The sequence below is a fragment of the Brugia malayi genome (assembly GCF_000002995.4).
Source record: "Brugia malayi strain FR3 genome assembly, contig: Bm_v4_ChrX_scaffold_001, whole genome shotgun sequence".
Taxonomy (NCBI): Eukaryota; Metazoa; Nematoda; class Chromadorea; order Rhabditida; family Onchocercidae; genus Brugia; species Brugia malayi.
The window spans coordinates 23,924,580-23,938,873 of NW_025062479.1; the positions used below are offsets into that span (position 1 = coordinate 23,924,580).

General features: G+C 26.9%; 1 protein-coding gene across 1 annotated transcript; it reads left to right on the forward strand.

The window, feature by feature from the left end:
* Nucleotides 1-4,957: 4,957 nt before the first annotated feature.
* On the forward strand, nucleotides 4,958-14,008 carry Bma-hbl-1 (Zinc finger, C2H2 type family protein; the record flags this gene model as incomplete). Its single annotated transcript, XM_043075943.1, has 11 exons — nucleotides 4,958-5,032; nucleotides 6,511-7,840; nucleotides 8,382-8,502; nucleotides 8,638-9,823; nucleotides 10,184-10,457; nucleotides 10,579-10,796; nucleotides 11,038-11,276; nucleotides 11,658-11,812; nucleotides 12,380-12,576; nucleotides 12,713-12,946; nucleotides 13,817-14,008. The coding sequence occupies 11 exons, from the start codon at nucleotides 4,958-4,960 to the stop codon at nucleotides 14,006-14,008; spliced, it is 4,221 nt and encodes a 1,406-aa protein (XP_042931877.1).
* Nucleotides 14,009-14,294: the final 286 nt, after the last annotated feature.

Consider the following 14,294-nt stretch of genomic DNA (forward strand, 5'->3'; position numbering starts at 1 on the left):
TATCCCAATAAAAATTCATTTCCTTGCTATATTGTTTAGTTTTATTTTCTCATCTATACTATAATTTCCAAATTTTTTCTTTTTTTTCACAAACGAAATCAATATTTTATACATAAGCATACGTGTTGTTTACGTGTCTGTATACGTGTGTTTACATATATTTATGCATTAAAAAATTACTGCAACCTTTGAATGGTCATATAAAATATAATAGATGTAGCAATTAGTTATTTATAAAATTAGCAGAAATTATATACTATTTTTCTATTTATTATTATTATTATTATTATTATTATTATTATTATATTCTCCACTAAATTTTTATTAGTTGTAAAAAATTAACAGTGCATTTTTTTTTATCAAAATAATAATACTACTATTAGTATTAAGCATAGCAATAATAATAATAATGATAATGGTAACAATGATAATGATAATAATAATAATAATAATAATAATAATAATAATAATATAATAATAATAATAATAATAATAATAATAATAATAATTATAATTATAATTATAATGATAACGACAATGATAATGATAATGATGATAGTGATAATGATAATATTAACAATAATAGTGATAATGATAATGATCTTGATGACATATGAGGATAAAAAGTTATCATTAGTTGTGTGTGTAAGAGAGAGAGGAAGAGAGAGAAAGTTTATCCATCCCTTTGCTTGGCAGTAGTATAAATCAGCGCAAAAATACATAATTCTTCATTGCTATACGCATATCACTTGGCATGTTTGTTTGTCCTTTCGTATATATGTATATAATACATACACACACACACATACACACATGCATACACACACATATATATACATTTGTCTGTCTGTCAGCTGAGAAATTTCTTAACAAACGAGAAAATGAAAAATATTCAGATGAGGAAGAAGAAGAAGAAGAGAGAGGTTAAGATGAAAGATTTTAACCAACAAAATGATCATTTTCTTTGGAAAAAGCAAAATAATAATTCATCGTTAAAATGGCGCAAAAGATAAATGCAGCTAGTAAGTGAGTGTAAGCCATATTCATTCATTTAAGCTATCTATCTATCTATCAATCTATCTATTCTATCTAACCATTTTGCATTTATTCTAATCTATTCATATAGCTTTAACATTTTAATTTCGTCCTCTCAATCTTTTCTCTTATGTTTTTCTTGTCAACCTGCTGAGTAGTATAGTAAGTAGGCTGATTAAAAACCAGCCTGCTAATAGTAGTAGTAGTAGCAGCAGCATTTTTCTTCAGCTGTTTAGCATTTATGCATCAAATTTGCTAGTATATAACCGGTCATCATGACAGATTATTTTCGTAGTTTACAAATTGTTGTTTTCATTAAGGCTAATATTTTAAACTTTTCACTGATTTGAATGCTAATAATAATAATAATAATAAATGATGGAAAAGAATGGAAAAGAGGGAGAGAGAGAGAGAGGGAGAGAGAGAGTTCTAAGATTTTAAAACAGTATAAAGCGGTAAAAGAAAGATGGTGAGAAGGAAATGAGGAATAAAATCTGAATGAAAATGGAGCAAGAAAAAGACAGATTGCAAATGAAATGAAATGAAATGAAATGATTGAAGAAAGGAATGAACAGGAAAAAGAGAAAAGATTTGTTTTGCATGTAAATCAAAATTTTTGTTTTTATGAAGTTAAATTATGCTACAAACATCGTTCACAGGTTGCATTTTTGCGCATCTCTTCTCATTTCTAACCAGTTTTTCCTCTCGTATTGTTAATAATCATTCTCTTGTCCATTTATAGGAATTATTTTTATAAATAATGTTATGCCGAAATGAGAAATGAAAAACTTCCGGGTTGATGGATTAATTCTGAAATTTTCCAACATTTAAATAAATTATCACAATGAAAACCAATTCATTCCTATCATCACTACAGTTATCAGTTCAATTTTAGAAATTTGTCAAATTTTAATAAAATTTTCATAGCTAAATAAATTTTTATGCATACTAATTTTTAATCAAGTAAGCGGATTAGATGACAATACATTGACAGATGTAATCCTAAACCACGCAGATTAATTATACTCATTATCAGTAGTAAAGTCACATTGAAATTACTCTTTTCGAACGGAAAAGAAAAACAATTCGGTTCAGATAGAACAAGATATTTTTCCGCCTTTTTTTATCTAAATTTCTAATACGGTTTCAATTTCCTCATTGGCTAATATCCGGTATTGTTGAAGAATTAATTATTTGAGTTAAAGCTGCTTCATTTTCTCTATTCCTGGCATGTTAGATTTAAATAACCACGCAGATTAATTATACTCATTATCAGTAGTAAAGTCACATTGAAATTACTCTTTTCGAACGGAAAAGAAAAACAATTCGGTTCAGATAGAACAAGATATTTTTCCGCCTTTTTTTTCTAAATTTCTAATACGGTTTCAATTTCCTCATTGGCTAATATCCGGTATTGTTGAAGAATTAATTATTTGAGTTAAAGCTGCTTCATTTTCTCTATTCCTGGCATATTAGATTTAAATAACCATGATTATAATTTTTCTAAATGAATAAATGAATAATTTTTTGTATCATTCATTTCCGAAAAAAAACTTTCCGGAAATGAATGATACAGTCTTGTAATGAATAGTAGTACTTTTTTTTTTAAACTTTCTGTTTATTTCAAATGATTTCCAATTATCATTTCATTTTATACGCTTCATTGAGTCAGTTATTGAACTGTAATTTATTTTTAATTAAAAAAAAAGAAAAAAAGAAAGAGAAGATATTCTCTTCTTACGTTTCTTTAATGAAAATGTAAGCAAGATTATCCCTCTTTTTCTTTTTTGCAAATTATTAAATTATGAATTTGAATGAATTTCGAATTTTGCCATTTTACACTGACTGATGTGCAATAAATAATTTTGTTAACCTAAATATAAATTCTTATTTTTTCTTTGCCAATATCGTCATTCTCTTCTCTTCTCTTCTTCAATAACTAAGTTGTTCTTATTTACGGATTTCCAGTTTTCTTCCAATCAAACAAAATCAACAATTTATCTCGGTGCATTTTATTTGGAAAATATATGAATTTGACGTTTTCTTTTTCTCCTTTATTATTATTATTATTATTATTATTATTATTATTATTATTATATATTATTATTATTATTATTATTATTATTATTATTATTATTATTATTATTAATATTATTATTGTTACGGGAGAAAATTGAAAGAAAATAATACGAGATCAAACAGAAAATAAAATACAGTAAAGAACAATAAGCTACCTAATAATAGTAATAGTACTAACAATAAGTAATTGTAGTAGTAGTTACAATACTGTTAGCAGTTGTAGCAGTAATATTACTTATTGTAACAGTAAATATTAGCAGTAGTAGTAGTAATAGTAGTAGTAGTAGTAGTAATAGTAATACTAGTGGTAATAGCTTATAAAAATGCCTTAGGCGATCGTCCCCTCTTGCTCTTATAACATAAAATAAATAATATAATTCCTCGTGTTTATACGCATATGTTCAGTGAGGCTATTTTTCTTTCAACTCTTATTTTCCTTATTTTTCATTTTAGCTTTTTCATTTTCCAATTTTTTCTTATATTCTAAAGTAGGATGTATATTTGAGAGGGAGAATGAGAGATAGAGAAAGAGGAGAGGGAGGGAGAGAGGGAGAAAAGAAAAAAGAAAGGAGAGAATATTCAATATATTATAATAACAATAACATAGTTTACTATTGGTAGTTGCAGTAGTAGTAGTAGTAGTAGTAACTAGTAATAAAAATGGCAATCATATTGGGGACAGCTCAATTGCACACAAAATGCCTGCAACGTCCACAGCAACAACTTGTGATTTATGAATGTATGTGTATGTATGTATGTAGATATATGTATGTGAACAACAACCGGAAAATTGATGAAATAAGATTGAACTGATGCTTTTCCGTAAACAATACCAATAGATATAAAAATGCAAATAAATAAACAAATAAACAAACAAACATTTATGCATACATACATACATTATATACACATATAATTGATCCATAAAGATTCATAATAAAATGGACATATCTTTTTCTAATGTTACATTTAATAATGGGATAATTTCACTTTTCAACAAATCAACAAACAAGAAATGAATGGTATACAAGAAGAGAAAATTTTGATAAATCATAAATCAACATATAATTATTAATTGTAATGGAAAATAATTTTTATTTCATCTTTCTTCCATTTTAATTAATTAATGCAAATTGAAAATAAAACTACATAAGATTAAATCAATCATTCTTAATAAAAAATACTACTTGCAATTATGATAAAATGATGATTATTTATTGGTTACTCTTTTTTTTTTTCGCTTTTTCTTGTGTTGTAATCAATTTTATATTACAACTTAAAATAGAAATATTTTAATTTCTCTGATAGTAAAAAAAAATGCTCAAAAATATCTTATTTTCAAACCAGTCATTTATTTACAATTATTATAGTAAAATTATTTTATTAATTATATTTTTATTGTAATTTTTTTTACCGTTGAAAAAAAAAAAAAAAAAAAAAAAAAAAAAGATTGAATCTTTAATACTTTTAACAAAATGTTTGCCATAATTATCCATTTAATGTTAAACTTTATGGTAACTATTTGACTTAAAATTCCTATCAAATGACGTTAAAGTTTTTATCAAACTTTTTATGATATTTCGTTTTATCTTTATTAGCCATTATAATTAATTTGAAATGTAATATAGTATAAAATATATTTTTACCTATATTACCATTTATAGGTGTTGGATGGTAGTGAAACTATGAGGGTGATAACGTTTTCACCGGTTCTCCTGATAACATCCTGAAATTACCCTGTATAATAGCAGTGGTAAAAAGCAAGAAGTGAGAAAATTTAGAACGAAACGATTGAAATTTCACAAGAAAAATAATCCAGGAGGACGAGTACCATCATAATTGAATGAGTTATGAGGAATTAGTTGAAGTAGTAGAAACGAACGGATGGTCACTGCAGAGGAGCAACATTTTCATCAAGGTACTTGTTTTTCAATCTTTTTTATTATTAATAATCATAAATGTTTCATTCATTGATCGGAATAGATTGTAATTTTAATTTAGTATAAATAACTAATAAGAAATTTATAATTATTTATATCTTTTTCTTTTTATAACTTTTATAACAATGTATATATGTGATAAGATTGAAATGTAAAGTAAATATCAATCGATGAACACTTTTCATATTAGGCAATAATATCTACATTTTTTAAATGATCATTAAAAAAAAAAAAAAAAAAAAAATGAAGAATATTGTCCAATTATTTAAAATTTTAAATCTTTATAAATATATGTAGCATAACTAAAAATATAACTAAAAATATGATTGAGTTATAAATGCAATTATATCATATTGTATTGACTAGTTAAGTTATCCTGTGAATTTTATTCAATTTTAACCATAAAGGGTTTGTTAATTCAATGAAAGGAATAACTATTTGTTATTTTCAAACTATTTGAAAATGTCTAAATATGCTCATAGCTAATTTATAACATACATTACTTGTACAAATAATACAATTCATATTATTTATTCAATTATAAAACATATATGAAAGGAGAATTAAAAAAAAAAAAAAAAAATTTGAGAGAAAAAAAAAATGCAAAGAAATATAAAAATGAAATTAAAGTTTGCAATCGAAAGAAAAAAGAAAAAAGCTAAAAAGAGCGAGGAAAAAAAACATAAAAATAAAAAAGATGAAATATTCTTGGAAGGAATCATTTAAGCATATCAAATGCTTACATAATTGAATATATATATGTATATATTTATTTTTATATTCATATAAGACAACCAAATACATAACGATGATACTTTTCTTTTTTATATTTTATTGTTGACAATAAAATATCAAAAAAAAAAAAAAAAACTATATTTTTCTTTTCTTTGCCATTTTTCTCTTTTAATTTGTATGTGTTTTTTCGCTTCCTTTCTTTTTATTTTCGTTTTTTTTTTTTTTGTTTTGAAATATTCATGATGAATTTTTCCTTTGAAACTTAGTTTATCTGAATCAACACATGAAAGTATGAAGATAATTGAAAGAAAGAATGGAACTTTTTTTTTTTTTTTAGTCTTTTATTGAATTCAATTTTTTCCATTTTCTTCCTTCTTTTTCTAAGCGTTATTTGTTTTATTTTTCTTTTTTCATTTATTTTGATATGATTTTTCAATTAATTTTGCAAATTTGACATTTTTATCAATTAGTGTATTCAATGAATTAAATGGTTTAAAAATTTATTAATGAATAATTTTTTAATCAGGCGGTGGTTTCCTTCCTTTTTTTTTTTTGAATTTTTTTATGCATCTTTTGAATGAGGGGGTAAGATAACTTTCTTATCTATCTTTACCCGAATGAATTATTTCTCATTAATTATTATTTTTTTTTTTTTTTTCATTAATGACAAATTCAACCTAACATAACGTTAACATTCTTTTTAATGAAAATAGCATTTCAGAATTATACCGATAATACACGTGGCTTTTATCCAATGCAGCACGATAAGAACGTTACTGGAACGGCTGGCGTAAGTCTATCGTCTATCACACCTTATGATAGTTTCGTCCAACAACAACAACAACAACAACAACAGCAATCATCAAGTGGTAGTTCAGTACTACCAACTCGATTAATATCATCTCTATCTTCTGAGCTATCAAATTTAGATGGAGGTGATTCGCAAGATTCATTGCAACAGCAACAGAATGATACGACACAAAAATTGCTAGCTCATCTTAGTTCAACTATTAATAGTGGTCCTTCTGTACCACATGTAACAACAACAACAACACCTCAACAAGCTTACATAACTGCTGCAGCTGCAGAAGAAGCTAAATTAATGGAAACCAGAAAGCAGGAACTTCTCCAAAAATTACAACAACAATTAAATAGTAGCAATAAAGTATCCGCTAATGGTACCACTAATGCAACCGTTGCAGCACAACTTTGGCTACAGCAAAATTGCGCTGCATTGCAGCAGCAGCAACAGCAACAACAACAACAACAACAACAACAGCTGGCGAATAAGATAAATCAAAATCAATCCTCGATTATTTTGACCAATCATTCGACTACTGCAAATCTGATACCTGAAACACATCAAATTCAACAGGATGTTAAGCAGCAGCGAACTTCATTCCTGAATTCCGATTATCAGCAACTTGTACAAAATGGTGATTTACGATTACAGGATGAAAGTGAACAGCAGTTTTTATCAGATGTTAAAACTGTTACAGTATCACAACATCATACATCTCTATCACCACATCCTGTGGTACATACCGATGATGGTTCCAGTGCTTTCCGGCTGCTGAATCAAAATATGGAAATGCGGCAAGATCGTGCTATTACTGCTACAGCAGTAATAACTCGAGATTGTGATGATGTATCAAATTTTGCAATACCATCATCATCATCATCGTCAACTTCCTCTTTTGTGACATCATTGTCACGGAATCATATCACATCCGTAGAAAGAGATTATCATCATAACGGAGAAGATGATACAATTGAATCGAAACTTGTCATCGGTGATATCGAAATGACCGATGATTGTAGTAAAACTGACAAAACTATTAACATTGATGAGTCTTATTCAGTTAGCAAGATAACTGATGAAGGAGGAGGAAATGAACAATCATTATTAACAACCGGAATCAGTAATGAAATTATTGGCATCTCGACATATGCAACTATGGGTTCGGTAATTCGTACGGATAGCGATGAATTTACTGAAAAAACGGATAATGTCGATGAACAACCACGAATGAAATCTATTTTAGATTTTGGTGAATTTTACTTTTTCTATTTACCAAGCAATAGAATGAAAAGAAAAAAAGCAGGTTATTCATAAAAGTGTCTCAGTGAATGTACAACATTAAATAATCGGATAGCAGTTTTTATTTAGCTTTTAAAAAAAAATTTAAAATTGTATTCAACCAAAAAAAAAAAAAAAAAAACATTTAAATTAGTAAAATTACATAAATTACATACATAATTCGTTTCATTTTTTATTTTTCTCTCGTACTCATACTGTATAACAAAAGTTCCGGAAGTGAATGATATTTGTTTCATGATTAGGAATAAAATGTGCTTGTTATTTATTAGAAAGTTTTTTTTTTTTTTTTTTTTTTTTTTCGAGAACTAAATAGATGTTTATCAGTGAGCCTTCTTGATCTTCGAAAATTCCTGATCTTAAAAGATTTTACTCGATTCAGAATCCAGAAATCTTTTTCCGCCTAGTTTTATTTATCTACATATGTGCCCTATTGTTGACAAATACAAACAATGAAACAAAATAAGCATGTGATATGTGATTTTACTTTTTAGTGGATGGAGAAGTGGAAATAGATGTTGAGCACAAAGAATGTGATGAAGATGAAATGGACGAAAAACCGTTAACTGATGATGACGATGCCGGAAGCGGAATAGTTGATGATAGTGAGAGCAGGTATTACAGCAGTTTTTAATTAGAATTTTTTAGTTTTTTTAAACTGTTTTTTATAATTTTGATATTTATGTAAATTCCTTGGTGACATTGTTTCTCAAAGATATTTCTCGAAAATATTATGCATCGTTATTGCAGACTTCTGGTGAGTGGCATGGAATCTCCAGAAATACATGGAACACGTACGGAAACACCGCTTGGACAAACTCGATTTACGGCAATATGCATTGAAGAACGTATCCTAAATGAAAAATTAATCCCTTCTACGACATCGTCAACAGCAACAACCTCACGTTCCGCAGCTAGCAGTGTCAGTCCATGCCATCGTTTAATGCCGCAAACCGCACATGCGGCACCAAGCCCACGATCCGAATCCATCTCAAGTACGCCTAGTTCGTCAACATTTTGCCGTGCTCCTGGCCTAGGCCCGATAAATGTTACGGAAGCGCAACAATCTGGTGCCGCACTTCCGCTTGTCTGTAATATCTGTGGCTTCTCGTGTAACTCTAAATTCCACTACAATTCTCATATGAACACTCATGGTGATCACCAGTGCACAATGTGCGACTATACGTCACGTACGGAGGGACGTTTAAAGAAACACATGCGTGATTCACATACCGTTGAGGAACAACTTGCTGCAGGTCTTGACGTAGAACAAGCGTTAACTAACAGTACTTCTACATCAAGTACACCGGTAGCACGAATCACGACAACACCTGTCGATGCTAGCAGTCTTTCAACCTCAATGGCTTCTGTCCTAGAAGCAGCTAATTTGGCGGCAGCTGCACAAGCTGCGGCACAAGCTGTTGCCGCTAGTTGTTCATCGAACTCAAGCAGTGGTCCAACAACATCAGCACAAAGTGATTCCGGTAGTGGTCTAAGTTTGCCGTCCGGTTCAGGAACTCCACCATCAAGCGATATAATTTCATCATCAAAGCTCTCCGGTGCTGCAAATTCCATAAGTGGATTGGTACCATCTGCTCTGGATCAAATTCGTGCTTTCACCGAAAATCCAAGTGTGTTACCGGATTTATCATCAGCAAATTTAGCTACAGCACTGATCTCACAGGGTCTTCTTAGTTCACAAGCATTCCATGAAAGCATCAAATCAATAAACAGTGATGAGCAATCAATTAGTCCGGTAAACGGTGATAAACCAAGGCAATGTTCAAGTAAACCAAAAACATACAAATGTAAACAATGTAGTCATATCAGTACGTCTAAAGAAGAGCAATGGGCACATGCTCGAACTCATATACCTGTGGAAAAGCAACTTGGTTGTACAAGATGCGGTTTTGTCACCGAATATAAGCATCATTTGGTATCATATTTTTTACTTTTTATTTTACATATAAATACCACCTATAAATTAAAATTGAAGTAAAGATGAATTTGTTAATTTAGTTTTTTTTTTTTTCTAATATTTTTTCCTTTTTGGAAAATTTGAATTAAATAGAAGCAATTCAGAAATATAATAAATTCACTTGAAAAGAATGCAATTTTTAGATCATTTTGTAGATACAATTAAGATTGCAAATGCATAAATAACATTGATTAAATTGTTCTCGAAAGCAAAAAATTGTCATCCTTCTATCTAAAAAAAGAAAAAGAAAGAATTAAATAATTTTTACATTTTTATCAAAAATAAACATTAGCAACCGGAACAAAGAATTTCTTTCAGGAATATCATTTACGGAATCATATGGGATCTAAACCATTCCATTGTAAAAAATGCGCTTATTCCTGTGTTAATAAATCAATGCTTAATTCACATATGAAATCACATACAAATATTTATCAATTTCGTTGTCGTGATTGTACCTATGCTACAAAATATTGTCATAGCTTAAAATTACATCTGAGAAAATATAATCATAATCGAGCTACTGATGTCACCGATTCACCTGTAAGCATTACTGTCAATGCTACTGCTAGCACAAGTGATCTTTGTAATGGTAAATATTTTTTTACTAATGTCTTTTTTTTTTGTTTTGTTTACTTTTTTTTTCATCAATAAATTTCAATTGATGAAAAAGATAATATATATATGAAAGAACTGATTAATATATGCTAAAGGTACAACGCAAGTAGTTGCGGAAAGTGATGATACAGCAATGCGACGTCTTAGTGAATCACTTGCGGTACAATCTACTGATGGTGGTTCCTCACCGGAACCACTACCAACAACATCAACTATGGCACAAGAGTTAACTGCTGCATTAGGTATGACACCGGTTGTCACCACTAATTCACTGGATATAGCATCACATTTACTCTTCCGTCAGCAACATCAGGTATGTACTTTTGTTTTTTTTTTTTTTTTATTACCGTTTATTTTAAAATGATAAAATTATTTTCTTTTTTTTAAATATATTTAATTTTTTTCTTTCAGTATATATATATATATATATATAATCATATAATCAATTGGCTAATTTTGCAGACAAATTAACAAAAAAAAGAAAAAAAAAATGATACAATTAATTAATTATTGAATAGAGACAGTAAATAAAAGAAAGATTTTGATGTTTATAGATGGAAGAAATGGAATTATTGCTCCGATTAAAAAATATGGCTGGTCTAAATCCAGGTGCTATGCTTGGTATATCATTGCAATGTCCAGCATGTAGTTATCAGGCAATCAATCAGGGTGACAGTTTACGACATCAGCTAGGCCATCTGATCGGTCCAAATGGTGAAAATCCGCTTATTCCACTGTATAATATATTTGGAATACCGCAAACAGCTGGTGTACCCAGTAGTGAAACATCATTGTTCGTTTCTTTTTTTTTTTTTTTTTTTTTGAAATATTTTAAAATATTTTAAAAAATATATTCTACGGATTATTTGTAATCGTTTTTGCCATAATTTAGCTTCATTTTTAAAAATCTTAAGATGAGTGAAACAAAATTTGTTCGTTTATAATTTTCATTTCTTACAATTTATTTGTCGATTAATTAATCCATCTATTTAGCTCTATTTAACTATTTGTACATTTTATTAATTTAAGCAAATTTATTATTCAATTTAAAAAGGAAAAAAAAAAATTTATTTTTCGTAATTTCATTTGTGTTTGAAAATAAATCAGTTTTATTTAGCAAATAACTTGTTTAAAATTTCTCATTTCTAGTTTTATATTTTTACATGAATTATAGCGATTCAAGTAGCAATCTAAATGAGCAAATGGAACAACAAGATGATGAAATGGAAACATCAAAAGTGGAAGTTGATGATTATATTAGTGGTGCTGAAGTTGATGAAAAAACCGGCATAACCGATTCGGAAGATCATATGATGAGTGATATTTCCGGTATATTTTTCAATTTTTATTTATTACTGTGATAAAAAATTTAATAGAAATACTACAATGATAGAAAGTTTTTTTGATCAAAAATTTTAAATAAACTTAATTTTAATGATAAAATAAAAATTTTAGGTAGAAAAAAAAAAAATTTTTTTTTTTAATGAAAAAATTTTAATAAACTTACTTATAAGTTTTAATAAGCTTTTATGAGAAATTGTAAGGGAAGAAAATTTTAAGGAAAATTTAGGTATACTAGGCTTATTTTAAGTAAAATATGCTAGCAGAGTTATTATTATGAAAAATTAAAATTTTGATATTTATTGATTAGCAAAAAGCTATTATTGTTGGCGTATTTACTTAAAATCAAAGGGACATTTGTTTAGTCTTCTCGTATTTTCTAATGATTTAATCTAAATTAGTAGTTTTAATCTAAATTAGCATTTTTTTTTCTTTTTTATTTATTTTATTTGATTTATTTGAACCAAATAGCAGGGATAATATGAAAGTTTAAAATTGCTGTAAATAGTCAAATTTTATGAGATAAATTTGCATAAAAGTTTGATTTTATTGTAGGTGAGTCAGAGGATTCACCAAGTTCTGGAAAAAGTAGCACTGATGAAGGTTCATCCGGTATGGAACAGGAAAGCGATAAAGGTGCAAAAAAGCGAAAAGCCGGTTTAAAGCTAAATCAAATTGCTGCACGACTTCAGGAGAAAAATTCACCTGAAAATCCCGGTTCCAGTGATAGTATGAATGATTCTAAGTATGAAGTGAGATTTTTGAATAATTTAAATTATTCGCTATGATGTTTGTTAGCTTCTAATATTTTATTTATTTATTCATTGTTTTAAAATAAATAAATAAATTAATTGATTAATTAATTAATAAAAAATGTAACAATTGCAGGGATTGTTATTATCAGGAATGAAAGAGAATCCATTAAACGAAATGAGTGGAACTTCTGTAGGTATAACTTTAGATTCACAAGAAGCGCCATCAATATCATCATTAACGTCAACAACGCCATTAGCGCCACAACCACAATTGATACCACCGCTTGGAATACATAATGATTTGATTAATTTAAGCAATTTAAATATTTTTCAACAAGCATGTATTGCTCATATGCAAGAAATGGAGGTTTGTTTGTTTGTTTATTTGTTTGTTTGTTTGTTTTTTTTTTTCACTAATTTTAATAATCTTTAAAATAAATAAATTTCAAACCTTTCTTTTTTCTTTTTCTTCCATATGTGAAATGTTGAAAATGATTTTATTTAATTTGCAAAAATTAATTCATTAATATTGCATACATATTAAAAATGATTTATTTTCATTAATAAAATTGAACCATTAATGTTTATATACATATTAAAAATGATTTATTTAATTAATAAATTTATTTAATTAACTTATTTTTCACTTTATTCTTTAACTTTCTTGCATACATATTAAAAATGATTTACTTACTTAATAAAATTAATTAATTAATTATTTTTTTTTTCACTTTATTCTCTAACTTTTTTGCATAATGTTTATATACATATTGAAAATGATTTACTTACTTAATAAAATTAATTGATTAATTATCTTTTTTTTTTTGCGTTATTCTTTAACTTTTTTTTGCATACATATTAAAAATGATTTATTTTCATTAATAAAATTATTTAATTATTCTATTCTTTATTTTACTAGTTAACTTTCTTGCATACATATTAAAAATGATTTACTTACTTAATAAAATTAATTAATTAATTATTTTTTTCTACGTTATTCTTTAACTTTTTTTGCATAAATATTAAAAATGATTTATTTTCATTAATAAAATTAATTAATTAACTGTTTTTTGCTTTATTCTTTAACTTTTTTTTTGCATACATATTAAAAATGATTTATTTATTTATTTAATCAAATTAATTAATTAGCTGTATCTTTTTTTTTTTTACCTTATTCTTTAACTTGTTTTTTTTTTTTTCATTTTAAAAAATTTTTTTTATTTTTTAAAAATTTCAGCGTAAGCTACATATCCTAGAAATGTGGCGTTTTTCATGCGGTCATTGCAAGATGGCATTCCAGGATGAGCCATTATATCATATTCATATGGGATATCATGGTTATGAAAATCCATTTAAATGTAATCGTTGTGGTCAAGCATGTTCAGATTTTCTTACATTCAATCTTCATTTATTACAAGCAAAACATTAAATATTTTTCATCATTAAAATATTATTTATTTCTATTTATTATTATTATTCTTATTCCTATTATTTTTATTTTTTTCTTTTCTTTTTTTTTTTTTTTCATACTCAATTTAGCAACATTTCAGGTTTTCATCTCTCACTTTTATATATTAAATATAATAATTATACAAATCAATAAATAAAATAAACAAATATATATATATATATATATATATATATATATATATATTTATATATATATATATATTTTTATTTTGAACAAAATGAAAAATCTTTAATAAAGGATTTTT